At 42.0% G+C, this 15,862-nt stretch overlaps 2 protein-coding genes across 6 annotated transcripts; one reads left to right on the top strand and one right to left on the bottom strand.

The window, feature by feature from the left end:
- Positions 1-111: 111 nt before the first annotated feature.
- LOC131131044 (B-cell receptor CD22-like) lies at positions 112-10,949 on the bottom strand. Of its 5 annotated transcripts, XM_058075372.1 has the most exons (13): positions 10,880-10,949; positions 10,230-10,329; positions 7,935-8,285; positions 7,369-7,590; positions 6,951-7,292; positions 5,022-5,240; positions 3,732-4,004; positions 3,410-3,667; positions 1,800-2,060; positions 1,642-1,726; positions 1,513-1,558; positions 416-609; positions 112-307 (listed from the first exon to the last, which is right to left on the bottom strand). In XM_058075372.1, the coding sequence occupies exons 3-13, from the start codon at positions 8,104-8,106 to the stop codon at positions 241-243; spliced, it is 2,139 nt and encodes a 712-aa protein (XP_057931355.1). In that variant the 5' UTR covers positions 8,107-8,285; positions 10,230-10,329; positions 10,880-10,949; the 3' UTR covers positions 112-240. The 5 variants fall into 5 exon arrangements, with proteins under 5 accessions (XP_057931355.1, XP_057931346.1, XP_057931327.1 ...); XM_058075363.1 differs by lacking the exon at positions 10,880-10,949 and having other exon boundaries at positions 10,230-10,812; XM_058075344.1 differs by lacking the exons at positions 10,230-10,329; positions 10,880-10,949 and adding an exon at positions 9,853-9,952.
- Positions 10,950-11,066: 117 nt separating this feature from the next.
- atpv0e2 (ATPase H+ transporting V0 subunit e2) lies at positions 11,067-15,764 on the top strand. Its single transcript, XM_058075411.1, has 4 exons — positions 11,067-11,291; positions 12,438-12,485; positions 12,869-12,967; positions 14,487-15,764. Exons 1-3 carry the CDS (start codon positions 11,188-11,190, stop codon positions 12,960-12,962), a joined length of 246 nt encoding a protein of 81 aa, XP_057931394.1. The 5' UTR covers positions 11,067-11,187; the 3' UTR covers positions 12,963-12,967; positions 14,487-15,764.
- Positions 15,765-15,862: the final 98 nt, after the last annotated feature.

Below are 15,862 nucleotides of genomic sequence, written 5' to 3' on the forward strand. Positions count from 1 at the left end.
TTTCACAACGTATGAGATATTGGATTTGTTTATTTTGCTATGTACAACCATCATGAACTCCAAAGAAATGATATTTTGAAAAATAATGTAATTTATTTAGTGACACCTGTGTCCATGATAAATGTTTTTTTTCTTATCTAAGCTTAAAAGTTGTAAAGTCGCGCCAAAAAGTCCAGCACGTCTCATGTTTGCGTCATGGTGGCGTGGAGGTCTCCATCCCCGCGACACTGGCGGTCATCATCAGTTGTGGTGTTTCTGGACTGTGCTGTACAGCTCACGTACATCAGCGCCCTCTTCAGGCTTCAGCCTGTCAGTGTCAAACAGCGGGGGGAGCGTTAATATTTGATCCCCTTGGTGCAGAACACTTTACGGTAGGACGGTACTTCTAATCTCAACTCATTCATCATGGACTCACCCTGAGACGCGGCCATCACTTTTAACCATGGCGTACTCCACACAGTCGACCTCCTCCACAAAGCGTTTGCGGGGAGCAGGCGTGACGTTGGAGTAGATGGCACCGTCAGGGGATTTGGTGAAGCTGACCTTGGAATAAACCAGGTCTTCCTGCTCCTTGTTTGAAGTGTTGCCGCAATCTGGACCCCGGTCGGACTGAGGAGTATAAATATGCAGTATTACAAGTGTACATTTATTTACTGTCAATCAATTCCTGCACTTCAGTGGCATTTGGTTTGTTCATTTTTCTATATTTAGGATCTAATTTAACAAGGAAGCTCAGATTCGGTCAGACTGTGCAGGTATTTATTTATATTATTCTGCATTGTTTCTTTTGCTGCACAGTGGTCGAGTGGTTAGCGTGTAGACCTCACAGCTAGGAGACCAGGGTTCAATTCCACCCTCGGCCATCTCTGTCTGGAGTTTGCATGCTCCAGGTACTCCGGTTTCCTCCCACATTCCAAAAACATGCTAGGTTAGTTGGCGACTCCAAATTGTCCATAGGTATGAATGTGAGTGTGAATGGTTGTTTGTCTATATGTGCCCTGTGATTGGCTGGCCACCAGTCCAGGGTGTACCCCTGGGCTCCAGCATCCCCCGCAACCCTCGTGAGGATAAGCGGTAGAAAATGAATGACGGTTTCTTTTCAGGGGCTGCACGGCGGTTGAGTGGTTAGCGCATAGACCTCACAGGTAGGAGACCCGAGTTCAATTCCACCCTCGGCCATCTCTGTGTGGAGTTTGCATGTTCTCCCCGTGCATGCGTGGGTTTTCTCCGGGTACTCCGGTTTCCTCCCACATTCCAAAAACATGCAACTCCAAATTGTCCATAGGTATGAATGTGAGTGTGAATGGTTGTTTGTCTATATGTGCCCTGTGATTGGCTGGCCACCAGTCCAGTCCCCGCCTCTATGAATGAATGAATGTTTCTTTTCACTCCTCCGTGAATCACCACCTTATGGTGGTGGAGGGGTATGAGTGCCTGAGTCATCCTCGGGGTCTTTCAAGATGAACAGGGAATAGGGAATAAGAAGTTTTGTGGTCGGTTTCACTTGGTCACCTGTGCTTTGGAATCTGCAGTCTCTCTGTTTGATGGCCTCTTTTTCCTAGAAGAAGAAGAAGGTTATTCTTGAAGCTGTAGTTGTTGTAGACGACAACCTGGACTAAAGCATAACGTTGTAGTCTTCACCTCAACACCAGGAACACAGCGAGAGCCAGGACCACCAGAACAACGACGGCGACTAAGCTGCCATAAGCTGCCACCGTCATGGGACCTGAGCAACAGTGCGTGATAGTTACCATGGCAACAATCGAAACATTCCAGGAAGGAACTCACTGACCACTTACCAGTCTCCACTTGGAGCAACACTGTTGCATTACAGCGCCCTCTACCGTTGGAAGCCACGCAGTGGTACTCGCCACTGGCGCTGGTTTGGATGTTGGTGAAGGTGATGCTACTCTCAGATGCTACGTTCAAGTCGTCATTGGTCTTGAACCACTTGTAGTTTGCCTCTGGGTTGGCATCGCTGCTACAATTCATACTGACTGAAGCACCCTTGCGTACTTCACTGGAGGGTCCCACTGAGATCATGCAAACCTTAGGAGCATCTGGTAGAGAACATGGGTGGAGATACACTTTAGTCACGGTGAAACCCTAAAATCTTTCACAAAGTCGAGCCTGGAGGTTCACTAGGTTTCTTCTGTGATGTTCTGACTCCACTCTAAGGAGAAGACGTGTGTCAAACGGCGGAAAAAACTCATGATCTTCTCACTCTCCTCTTGCTGCAGTCATTGTAGACGTTTGGGACTCCATGTTGGACTTTGGTACCTAAACTGAACATCTATGTTGGAATCAGTAGCTCCATATTGGACTTTGGTCTTTATAGTGGACCTCCAAGGTGAAATCAGGACCTCCATGTTAGACTTTGGTCCCTATATGGTTTACATCCATGTTTAGTACTTACCCTGGACCTTTGTATTGGACTTAGGACCCTATGTTGGACTTTGGTCCTTTAACCGGATTTCCATGTTGGAGTTAACTACCAAAACAGAACATCCATGTTGAACTAAGTGAACTCAGGACATCCATTTTGGAATTAGGACCTTCATGGTGGACTTCGGTACCTAAACTGTTAGACTTTAGACCTTCCATGTTGGTACCTATCCTTGACATCAATGATGGAACATCCATGTTGGATTTTGGCCCTTGGACTGGATGTCTAAGTTGAACTTAGGACATGTTGGACTTTGGAACCTGGACATACATGGACTTATGACTTGAGTATACACTGGACCTTTTGACACTATGTTGGACTTTGGTCCTTTAACAGGGCCTCCGTCTCCGTGTTGGACTAGGACCTCCATGTTGGACTTTTGCTGCCGGAACAGATTCTCCCTGCTGAAGTCTGGACATTGATGTTGGACTTAGGACCTCCTTGGTGGAGTTTATCGCTAATTAGACAAGAGCTGAGGACCTTCATGTTGGACTTTGTACTTACACTGGACCACAATGTTGGACTTTGGTCCTTTAACTGGATTTCCATGTTCTGTTTTGGACTACCAAAACGGAACATCCATGTTGAAGTCAGTGAACTCAGGACATCCATTTTGGAATTAGGACCTTCATGGTGGACTTTGGTACCTAAACTGTTAAACTTTAGACCTTCCATGTTGGTACCTAACCTTGACATCTAGTATGATGGAACCTCCATGTTGAATTTTGGCCCTTGTACCGGATGTCTAAGTTGAACTTAGGACATGTTGGACTTTGGAACCTAGACTGGACATACATGGACTTACGACTTGAGTATACACTGGAGCTTTTGACACTATGTCGGACTTTGGTCCTTTAACAGGGACTCCAGGACCTCAATGTTAGACTTTGGTACCTAAAGTGAACATCCATATTGGACTTAGGAGCTCCATACCTAAACTGGACGTCCATGTCAGACACTTACACTGCACGTCTATGAAAACCGATGAAGAGTTGACAAGTCCATATTTATTCTCAGACTGGCAGGAGAACGTTCCGGCATCTTCAGGGCGGATGGACCTCAAGTAATGTTTTTGAGATTTTTGGGGCAGAATTCGGTTGTCCTTGTACCAGATGTAGCTAGCAGCTGGGTTGGCATCGCTGCTGCAGGTCAGTATCACCAACTGTCCCTCCTTGATGACGTGAGAAGGATTCACAAACAATGAGGATGATCTGGGAGCATCTGAAGGACAGGAGATCGTTCTCATCTTTGTTGCCACACGTCCTAAAGACATCGTTGTACTCACATTGGACATTGATGCGGACGGCTTCCGATGTCTTCTTCCCCAACTCGTTCTCCACAGTACACCAATACTCTGCTGAGTCTGAAGACTTGATGGAGTTGTAAACCAGCTGTGGGTCTTCACCGAGGACTTCATCATCATCTGAATGTCTCTTCTTCCTGTACCAGCAGTATTTTGTTGATGCTGAGACGTCGGTGTTACAGGTCAGAATCAGTGGACGTCCCTCCAATATCTCAGCAGCGTTACTCAGATTCACTAAGGGATGGTGCAGAGCATCTGGAGGAGGAACCATGAGAATGAAGAAAGATTCACAAGGTTTCCCACAAGGATTCATTAATAACGACCCCGCTTCCCACCCAAAGACAGCTGGGATAGGCTCCAGCATACCCTGCAATCCTAGTGAGGATAAGCGGCATAGAAAATGGATGGATTATTTGATAACTACTAAATAAAATAAAATAGTTATTTTTTATGATAATAAAACAATTAAAAGTAAAATAATTTCATTAGTAATCAGTGAATATTTATTAATTTTATTTTTTAACATATGTATATTAAAATATATATATTATATATATATATATGTGTGTGTGTGTGTTAAGTAAAATTATTTTAATTTAATTAGTAATCAGTGAATATTTTATTAATTTTATTTTTTACATATATGTATTAATTTATAAAAATGTATTAAAATTTATTTATTTATTACATATATATATTAATATATATATATATGTTATATATTATATATGTGTGTTAATTTAATTAGTAATCAGTGAATATTTTATTAAATTTATTTTATAACATATATATATATATTAATTTATACAAATTTATTAATTTTATTTTTCAACACATATTAATATATATATAATATATATAATATAATATATAACATATATATATTAATATATATATGTTAAAAAATAAAATATACAAATTTATTAAAAATTATTAATTTTATTTTTTAACACATATATATAATATATAACATATATATATTAATATATATATATGTTAAAAATAAAATTTATAAAATATTAACTGATTACTAATTAAATTAATTAATTAATTAATTAATTAATTAATTATATATATATATATATATATATATATATATATATATATATATATATATATATATATATATATATATATATATATATATATATATATATATATATATATATATATATGTTAAAAAATACAATTAATAAAAGATTCACTCATTTACAGTGAATTAGGCTTTTGGCTTAGGCTTTTGGTACCCCTTCCCAACCCAAAATAACTCACACAGGGGAGGGGACTCAACGTCATTTGCAGTACAGGTGACGTAGTCTCCAGGATATAAGTAGACTTCTAGTTTCGATCCAACATGGACCACAGACTTCACTCCATTCCGCTGCCACTCAAAAGAGATAGGTTGTTCTGGACGACAGTGTGTGTAACACAACATCTGTGCAAGAATGTAAGATGGTTCTACTTTGGCTTCCATCACCCGCACCTTCACGTCTGGAGACAAGAGGAGCAAATATGCGAACATAGAATATTATTATTCCTTTGGGAGTGGCAAAAAAATGGTAGTGTTTGTACAGTGCCAAAGACGTGGATGAAGCATATGAATACTTTCTACATACTTATATGAAGCTGTACGATAAGAACTGTCCCTGGAGAGAAATGTCAGAAACAATAGAAAGGAATCCTATGTTTCTGACGGATGTAACAAAAACATGAACTGATTGTAATGGAATCGAAATGGAAACTATAAAAACTGCATGTTCAAATGAAATAAAACCATTACTATTACCAATAACTACATTAGAAAGGTACGGAATAAGAGAATTAGTTCTGAACTGGGTCTATACTACTTAGCTGACAGGAAGCAATACGTAAAGCTAGGAGAACACACATCTGCAAGTTTATATATTACGTGTGGAGTACCCCAGGGGTCAATACTGGGACCAAAACTGTTCAACTTGTACGTCAATGACATCTCCAAAGTCACGAAAGACTTAAAGCTAGTATTATTTACAGATGACACAACTTCTTTTTGTTCCCGAGAAAGCACAAATTAAATAATTAAAATTGTCAGAGATGGAATGGTCATATTAAGAAGATTTGATAATAATAGATTGTCCTTGAACCTAGGTAAAACTAAAATTATTTGTCAGCGAGGCATCCGGGAGGCATCCAGATTAGATGCCCGAGCCACCTCAACTGGCTCCTCTCGATGTGAAGGAGAAACGGCTCTACTCTAAGCCTCTCCCAGATGATTGAGCTCCTCCCCCTATCTCTTCGGGTGAGTCCAGCTAACCTACGGAGGAAACTCATTTCAGCCGCTTGTATCCGCGATCTCATTCTTTCGCTCACGACCCATTGAGAGCTTTGATAGTTCAGCTCACCACGACGGTCTGGTACAGCGACCGCATGACTGCAGAGCCTGCGCCGATCTGTCTGTCGACCTCACGCTCCCACCTTCCCTCACTCGTGAACAAGACCCCGAGATACTTAAACTCCTCCCCCCTTTCCTGACTGAGAACCATGGCCTCTGATTTTTTCTAGAGAGTGAATTTATTTGGACAGTGCTGGTGTGGGGCGACACGGTGGTCTAGTGGTTAGCGCGCAGACCTCACAGCTAGGAGACCAGCTGTGTGGAGTTTGCATGTTGTAAATTTGAGTGTGAATGGTTGTTTGTCTATATGTGCCCTGTGATTGGCTGGCCACCAGTCCAGAGTGTACCCCGCCTCTCGCCCGAAGACAGCTGGGATAGGCTCCAGCACCCCGCGACCCTCGTGAGGATAAGCGGTAAAAAATGAATGAGTGTTTCTTTTCAGGGGCTGCAAGTGGTTAGCGCCTAGACCTCACAGCTAGGAGACCAGGGTTCAATTCCACCCTCGGCCATCTCTGTGTGGAGTTTGCATGCGTGGGTTTTCTCCAGGTACTCTGGTTTTCTTCCCACATTCCAAAAACATGCTAGGTTAATTAGCGACTCCAAATTGTCCATAGGTATGAATGTGAGTGTGAATGGTTGTTTGTCGATATGTGCCCTGTGATTGGCTGGCCACCAGTCCAGGGTGTACCCCGCCTCACGCCCGAAGACAGCTGGGATAGGCTCCAGCACCCACCGCGACCCTCGTGAGGAAAAAGCGGTAGAAAATGAATGAATGAATGAATGAGTGCTGGTGTGGTGTCATGTTTGGAGGTGTTTGAGTGTGTTCATACCTGTTACTGTCAAAATACTTCCAGGTAAAATACTCTTCCATTCAAAAGAATTGTCCTGGAATTTGAAGCAATACTGAGCGGAATCATTCATCTTCACGTTTTTGATTGTCAGCACCCCTCCAACATATGACAGACGACTCTTGTACTGGGGTTCCAACGTGATATCCTCGGGTATGCTGGGAGTTTTCCACATGTGACTACGATCTGGTCTGAACCAGAACTTTTTGTGGCTGTAGCTGTACGTACCACCGTACTTGCATATAATGTCCACCCTTGAGCCCTTCAGGGCACAGATGCGTCTCTTCTCGTATACCACCTTGCGACATGGGCTGGTAGACACACCTGGAAGTCAGAAGAAGGACTTTAGATGAGTTAGCATGGAGCTACATGCTACACGAAGACTGAAGAATCCACTCACACTCTGGAGGAGACGCAGCATGCTCATGTCCTCCTTTTGCGCAGGAATAACTGTCCTCGGAGGACAGGGCTACTGAGTAATCTTGGGAGTTTGCATTTGGGATTTCCTTCCCATTCTTATACCAGATGTATGAAGAATCAGGCCAGGGACTGCATGTGCTCAGACACTTCAGATCCTTCCGGTAATTCCACTGAACTTCCGTGGGCACTTGTACCTCGAAAGCTGGAATTGAATGAACAGACCACTTACATCATATGATGATGAATGTCTTCATATGCATTTCCACAAAGGCAGTAGAGTTTGGGTCAGTTTCCATTGGCATGAGTTGGGAATTGTACCAAGTACAGTAGTAGGCTAGCAAAAGGGGCGGAGCTAGACAGTGCAGTCTGTTGATTGGTGAACAGAGAATGGAAAGAAGAGAAACAACAAGATGTTCTCTTTTGATGTATTTCTTTGTTGGTGCCACGCTATGACACCCACCCACACCAGGCACTCAAAAGTTTGGACTTCCTGACCTCAAACTGGACTGGAGTTTGGTGGAAATGTGTTTTTAGAGAAAGCAGTACCAATGACTGACACCCTGACTCCAGTCTTGATGGTGAAGGCTCCTTTGCTGGGATGGTTAGTTGTGAATCTGAACTTGACCACGGCGTTCTGTCTCAAGTCGGCGATGGTCAAACTGCAGTTGTCGTCATGGCAGTCAGATTGCAAACGACCAAAGTAGTCAGGGTCCAACATCAGATCTTCAGGGTCATTATTTTGACCTTTGATGAACCACACTCTTTTCTCAACTTTTGTCTCACGCTCATTTTGCGTGGCCGGGTAGGTGAAGTAGCAATGAAGGTTCACTGTGGTTCCTGCTTCGGCACAGATCTCAGTCGGTGTACACTTCCCTCCCCAATCGGCACCGAGGACCACTGAAACACAGAGCATTACACTTCATTACACACCTGAGAACCACCAGTGAAGCTTGTGACAAACCATTTTTGTTTGTTTGTGCCACGCCCCTTTTTGCGGTTCATGGTTCCCCTGATCTAACTCCAATTAAGAACATTTGGGCATGGATGGCAAGGGAAGTTAACCAAAATAGTTAACATAGCAACATTCCCGCTTGCCTCCTGGAAACACTGACATCAAGCATGCCCAATCCCATTTTTTAGCTGATTAACAAGGAATGCACAGCTACTCATAAAGGACTCCTATGCTACGTTAATTGGCGACTCCAAATTGAGTGTGAATGGTTGTTTGTCTATATGTGCCCTGTGATTGTCTGGCCACCAGTCCTATCCTAATGAGGATAAACGGCATAGAAAATAGATGGATGGATGTATTTTGCCAAATCCCATAGATTGTTCCATTTTTAATATGACATTTATTTTGGGAGATTTCGATTGTGTCCTGTGAGAATTTTGGCAGATTTTTTTAGCATATTGTGCTGCTCATTTTTGGGTGTAGTTCTCACTTCTCTAAACGATGCTGCTTTCTCTTTCTTCTTAGGTTTTATTTCCCTCTGAGACACATTGAATTATTTTGGAAGATGTCATCGGAGAGGAAAAGGTGGTATGTGTTGTTCACAGGGGTGTCACTAGGTTCTGAGGATGAATTTAGTAGACATTAGGAAATCCAAAAAACAAATAACGAACAAGAACCGGGATATAACTTTCCCACTTTTGGACAGATTTAGTAAAGATACTCAATTGTGATTGAGATTTTTTTTGGAGAATAAAAAAATATATATATATATAATTATTTAGGGGGACTTAAGAACATTTTAGGGTGGTTGAAGCCCCCCTACAATAGGCCTAATGACACCACTGGACTGGGTAATGGCGCAGTGAAGGGGCTCTCTCTACCTTACACCATGAAATAAAGGGAAATGGACAGATTTATGATTATAAATTAATGGCAGATAATTCTAATACTATTATATAAAACTTGTCAGAGATTTTTTGTAAAAAAAAATCTATAAAAAATAAAAGAAAAATCTATAAAAAATATGAAATTATTTAGAGGGGCTTATAAAAATAGGCCTAATGACACCACAGGTTCTTCAAGAGTTCTTGTTCGCTTTAATGTGGTTCGTTCTCAGTCATCCTCCACTCCTGTTGGTTGCTTCACACTTGATTATTATCACTGAGAAGATGCCTCAGGAAGTGACACGACAGTCGAGCACTTCTAATCTTGTACATCAGCGACCAGAAAAGTCCAATTCAGAGCAGACAAAACATAACTTACCTTGAAAGTTTCTATTTCATGTGAATTGTGTGGACAAGGAACATAGAAATGCACACACATACAAAGGCATGTGATGTTTTAGCTGAGACAAAAATAACTGGAATAATAATACTAAGATAAAAACATGCAGAGATGCTGCCAGCGTGGAAAAACAGCTTCTCTGTTAAAGTTGATCTAGAAAGGCACCATTTTATACATCACATTCAAACTAACTCAAAACGCTCAGATACAAAAGTAGACATGTACTACCTTGCACGCTGAGAAGGAGGACCACAAATCTCTTTTTAAAACTCATATCGGAGTATTTGAACACGTAGAAACGTGTGCGTCTACCATCCGCAGCAACAAGACAAAGAGGAGGCGGTTTTGCATCTGCTGTTCAAAGAAACAGAGCAAGAACTGACCTTCCTCTTTCCCTTTTTGACATGCATGACTAAAACCACCTCATTAAATCAACTTCAAATTCCTTTTTTTTTCTTCACAAGCAACTTCCTGAAATAAGATCAACACACTTTCACAAAAACGGCTGAGACGTTGATGCACTTTGATACTTGAAAATGATACCTGGCAGTTTGTTAAGAACAACACAGGGTATTTGGGGAAAAATAGTTTTGGAAATGATTTACCTGATCACTTTCACTTTCGGTTGCACGGCGGTCGAGTGGTTAGCATGCAGACCTCACAGCTAGGAGACCTGAGTTGAATCCCCGTGCATGCGTGGGTTTCCTCCCACATTCCAAAAACATGCTAGGTTAATTGCCGACTCCAAATTGTCCATAGGTATGAATGTGAGTGTGAATGGTTGTTTGTCTATATGTGCCCTGTGATTGGCTGGCCACCAGTCCAGGGTGCACCCTGCCTCTCGCCCGAAAACAGCTGGGATAGGCTCCAGCACCCCCCGTGACCCTTGTGAGGATAAGCGGTAGAAAATGAATGAATGAACTTTAACGTTGTGCTACACAAGATGGCGTCCTGTGAGCTAGTTCTGTGATTTGAATCCAAGACAGGTAGAATTATACTCTATTAATAACTTTGGCAGTTTAATTTTTCTTCATTTGTATTTTGTAGTTTGAATTTTGTTTTCATTCCATTTTTGTCCCTTTTGTGGTAACATTTGTACCTTTTTTTGTCAATGGTCATTAGCGCTAGTGTGCTATTCAAGCTAACTGTATGGCCATCTATTGTATTGATAAGCATAAGACTGACTTAATTTCCTTATTGACTTTAGTATTCCATGTGCCTTATGCTGGTCATTATGTTTATGTGTATTACTTACATTGATATACTGGTTGTTTCTTCAATTTTTTTCTATGTTGTTGTAGTACCACAGCCCTTTGAAATCGAAATAATGTTGAAGCATTAGTGTGATGATTTAAACGTCCTTACGCTTTAATACTGAAAGACAACCGGCTCGACCAATCACAAAACAATCAGTCGTTTCCTTTTCACCATTCACATGACGCCTGGGCTTAGGAGGCGGGGCTGCAGTGACGGTCCAAGCTAGCTCAGCAGCCATTGATGCTACACAACCAGATTAGGAAATTGACAACAATTCCTTCATAAACGTTTTTGAGGATTGGAGACATGGTTTCTCACTCCCTAGCCCTGCCGATGATCTGCTTCACCACGCTGTGGGCGCTGGTGGGGGTCGTGGCTCCCTTCTTAGTTCCCAAAGGACCGAATCGAGGGTAGGTGCAGTCGCCGTAACGATGTTATGTCGTCCTTTTATTCCGTCTCTGCTCAATGCGGACAAACATAACAACCTGTTTACGTTATTTACATTTAACTTTCCTTCCCATAATCGCCAATGACCGCTGCTCATGCGTACACAATCGTGTGTCCTTGTCTCCTTTCCTCTCATCCTTCATTCCTTCCTACTTCCCATCCTCCCTCTTACCCAACCTTCCATACCTTCCAACCTTGTGACATCCTTCCTTTCACACTTCCTGACACCTTTCTGTCATCTCCTTATCCTTGCCCCCATCTTTCCTCTGGTCCTCCCTCATGTCTTTCCTTCTATGCTTCCTCGCATCCTTTTTCCCATCTATCCTTTCATGCTTCCATCCATACTTCTGTCATCTTTCCTTCCAGTCTTCCATCCTTCCTCTCATCCTTTTCCCATCCTGTCTGTTTTTTACTGCATTCAAACTTGAATTATAGGTTACTTTTAACCCTATTTAACTAAACAAACTCACTTTAAGAAAACCTCAACTACTCCCTTCATGAGTTGTCATGTCCGTATTCTGATATATATATATATATATATATTTTTTTTTACATATCAGCTTGTAGCTACTTAGCATATCTTCAAATCTGTCCTGTATGTTTCAGTAGCTGGTAGAAAGATGTGAGCCTCAGACAGTTGAGTCAGGGAGTTGGATGAAACGAAACCTACCGTACCACTTCCCACCAAAGTGGTTACGTTTTTAGTGCAGATCTGGATAAATGTGCAGATTACTTCAACAGTTCTTGAGGACGGCAGTGGCTCAGGAGGTAGAAGGTCGTCGGGAAAGAGGGAGGTTGGCAGTACGATCCTGGCTCACTCCACCAAGCTTTACCCACCTGCCCATGCTGGTGTATGAATACGAATGAATGAGTGGTGGTGGTCGGAGTGGACACAAATTGGCAGCCATGTTTCCGTCCGACTACCTCAGGGCAGATGTAGTTACTGAGGAATGAATGAATAACGGGTTCACTTCATTGTGAAGCCCTATAAAAGCTAATGCATTATTATTATTATTATTATTATTATAACCGTTTGTCATACTACAGATGGCGCTCTTGTCCTCACAATGTTTCCTGTTCCTGATATTCTGCTCTCTTGTCTCTGCCAGCGTGATCGTCACCAGTTTGATTCTCACCGCCATCTGCTGCTACCTCTTGTGAGTACTGGCTCCTCTCCCTCATACTCCCTCTTTTTTCCTCTTCTTCATCTTCCTACTCACCCTTACCTTTCTCAGATTCTTCTCCTTCCTCCTGCTCTTACTTTACTTCTTCCTTTTGGCATGATTCATAGTGGAATGGCTAAATTGATTGCCTGATCACTCAGAAATAGCTTGGTCCAAACGTCTATGGAAGTTGTATAATAATTCCACCACTAGAGGGAGCCCGCACTTCATCATGTGTTTGGTTGGGTTCATGAACTGCTTGAATCATTAGGAGGATATTCACCCTCCTATAGAAGCTTCAAATAATCTTTACTGCACAGTGGACGACCACATGTGATCCTTTGTGTATGTGTGTGTGTGTGTGTGTGTGTCCACAGCTGGTTGATAGCCATCCTCGCTCAGACCAACCCTCTGTTTGGCCCTCAGCTGAAGAATGAAACCATATGGTACCTGCGCTACTTCTGGGAGTAGACCAGGTAAGTCCCCAATCTGATGGAATGTATAGGTCAGTAGTAAATCATGTACATGGAAATAATTGTGTCTTTTTTTGTCCACCTCAAGTAAGCTGAATATAATTCAGTTGAATTGTCAGGCCTGTTGGCCACTTGACAGCAGTGTTGGCTTACCTCACACCCTCTTTCTCTGCAACCAAACAGCCCGCAAGGCTTTGATTGATGAGAAGCACATGCAAATGACCAATACACATGATGACACAATGACAAAATCATAGTAAACGTTATTAACGTCTCTTTTTACTTGATTATTGACAGGAGGTTCTCATCCGATTGCAGTCTTAAATATTGGCTGATGCCGATCCGATATCAGCACACATCTTACATACTTTTGTTGTATTACTTGTTTAGTGGCATGTTAGAAAATACTTGATGAAGTGATATTACTCAAACAGAATAACAGTCATGTTATGACAACCCCACAGGGGCTGGCTCTGTTTGCAAATGTTTCAAACAGCTGTAGACGTTTCAGGAAGTCGTGGTGTTTGCGAAAATTGTTTTTTTTGTGTCTCCAATCTCGTTGTACATCTTGTATAATGACAATAAACACCATTCCATTCCATTTTTCAAATGCACGATGAAGTTGGCCGTATTTTTGTGCCACACCAGAACTCGTGTGCATGACAAGTTTTGCACACAGCAGCAACGTCAACCAATATCTGACATCAATATTGTTGAAGATTTAGTCGCAATGCGTGAAGAGGCTGACATCCCATAAGAAAAGTTAGCCAGGCTACATTCTTTTCTCAATTATTTATTCATTCATTCATTAATTTTCTACTGCTTACCCTCACAACGGTAGCGGGGTGCTGTAGCCTATCCCAGCTGTCTTCGGGCGAGAGGCGGGGTACACCCTGGACTGGTGGCCAGCCAATCACAGGGCACATATAGACAAACAACCATTCACACTCACATTCATACCTATGGACAATTTGGAGTCGCCAATTAACCTAGCATGTTTTTGGAATGTGCGAGGAAACCGGAGTACCCGGAGAAAACCCACGCATGCACGGGGAGAACATGCAAACTCCACACAGAGATGGCCAAGGGTGCGATTGAGCTCGGGTCTCCTATCTGTGAGGTCTGCGCACTAACCACTCGACCACCGTGCAGCCCTTTTCTTAATTACTGAGCTAAATTATCCATTGATAAATATAAGAATTTTTACATTTTATTCCCTAACCCAAACAGCACACACACTATGCTGGTAAAATAAATTGTAAAATGCACGGTTGCTGAGTGTTTAGCATGTTGGCCACATAGTCAGGAGATGGGGTGTCCTGCCATTGACTGGCGGCTAGTCCGGGGCATACCCACCTCTTGCCCAAAGTCACCTGCGATAGACTCCTGCATACCTGCAACCCTAGTGAGGATAAGCAGCATATAGAAATAGATAGAAAATTGAATTTGAGAAAGAATAAAACATATTTCATAGAGCTGTACTGCTGGGAGCTAATGTAATTTTGTCTTCTATGTCTTTCAGAGATCTCTGTCATCCTCTCCCTGGTTCCGACCACGACTTCAACGTAACTCCCAACACACACACACACACACACACACGATCATGACATGTGTAAAATGAATACTAATGTACAGTTGAGTATGTTCAATGGATGAAATGTTGTTTAATGTGTGTTCTGATCTTCCATTTGTAAAACGTGCAATTATACTGTAGTTTTATGTTGATACTTGAACAGGGATTTTTTTTTTTTGTATTTATTTTGGCCTGTAATGCTCTCGTTGTCCACGTGGTGGTGTTGTGTAACTGTGATGTGTTTACGAGCGCTCCGACGGCGGCCATGAGGATCTCCTCAACACCCCTGGAGTGAAGAGCCACTCTCCTCCTCTTGTTCCCTCACAAGAACCCTTGTGCAGCCCTCTCCTCGTTGCCATGGTGATCTGCTCTCCTAATTCAACACCCTTTTTTTCTGCTTAAAACCCCGCTGACACACTGTACTTTTTATTATTAGGACACTTGGAACTCATATTGCATGTTATTGTTTACCCATTATTTAAGCTGCAGGAAATAACCCAGTAATCCAAAGCAGAAAGAGAATGATGTTATCTGACTGTATTTAGCATTAGCTGCTAGCGACCACCACAATGCCACCCCATAGCTTCCCATCCCCCCCCCCCCTTCCTCCTTGAATTCACTATGCTTCAGCCAAAAAGTATGAAAATCAAAATACAGCTACTTTTTAGAAAGACCAAATTACGTTGTATCTTCTCTGTCCAGTTGTGGGACTGGCCTGCACCTTGACACCTGAATCAGGTTCTCAAGCATCTGACCTCCTTTTGCTGCTTTTATTCCTGACACTTTTTAGTAAAATGTCTAAAATGACACTTCCACCAAGCGGTCATGGCCCGGTTTAAAACACTAAACAAAGTACAGCAATGAAGGACATCTTGTCTTTTATTTTGTAAAAGTGTATTTTATTTTATGTGGTCCTTCACGTCACGTTTGTTTTATGAAGTACTATAGTTTCCAGTGTCCTTTGAATCAAATGTCAACATTCCAAGGCCGTGTGTTATAGTGCACACTTTCCAATACTGGAAGTAGTCACTTTCTCTTTTGAATATCTGCACATAAAGTGTGTGAGGAGTCACCATGGTAACGGAAGTGTAAATGACAGATGTACATATCGCTGGCTGGATATGAGATGCCCTTTGTTGTTGTTGTTATTATTATTATTATTAGTGTATGTGCTTCTGTGCGTGAAGAAAAGACTACATTAATTAAATAACTTGTCTCCTTCCCTTGCATTGTTTTACCAGCGTCCCTCGCCATGTTGAAGGAAACACAAACAAGGCTTTAGGCCACCGTGGTTGCCGTCATGTGACCAATTCCTAAAGTGACTC

Source organism: Doryrhamphus excisus, chromosome 1 (assembly GCF_030265055.1).
Source record: "Doryrhamphus excisus isolate RoL2022-K1 chromosome 1, RoL_Dexc_1.0, whole genome shotgun sequence".
NCBI lineage: Eukaryota > Metazoa > Chordata > Actinopteri > Syngnathiformes > Syngnathidae > Doryrhamphus > Doryrhamphus excisus.

What these genes read in the sequence shown, in the direction of transcription:
- LOC131131044 (XM_058075344.1), bottom strand. Translation starts at nt 9,898, where the DNA reads ATGAGTTTTAAAAAGAGATTTGTGGTCCTCCTTCTCAGCGTGCAAG. An exon ending in CGTCCGCATCAATGTCCAAT is followed by an intron (nt 3,668 to 3,731) that starts GTGAGTACAACG and finishes CCTGTCCTTCAG; the next exon opens with ATGCTCCCAGATCATCCTCA. An exon ending in AGTGATGGCCGCGTCTCAGG is followed by an intron (nt 308 to 415) that starts GTGAGTCCATGA and finishes TGACACTGACAG; the next exon opens with GCTGAAGCCTGAAGAGGGCG.
- atpv0e2 (XM_058075411.1), top strand. Translation starts at nt 11,188, where the DNA reads ATGGTTTCTCACTCCCTAGCCCTGCCGATGATCTGCTTCACCACGCTG. An exon ending in CCCAAAGGACCGAATCGAGG is followed by an intron (nt 11,292 to 12,437) that starts GTAGGTGCAGTC and finishes TGTCTCTGCCAG; the next exon opens with CGTGATCGTCACCAGTTTGA. An exon ending in GCCATCTGCTGCTACCTCTT is followed by an intron (nt 12,486 to 12,868) that starts GTGAGTACTGGC and finishes GTGTGTCCACAG; the next exon opens with CTGGTTGATAGCCATCCTCG.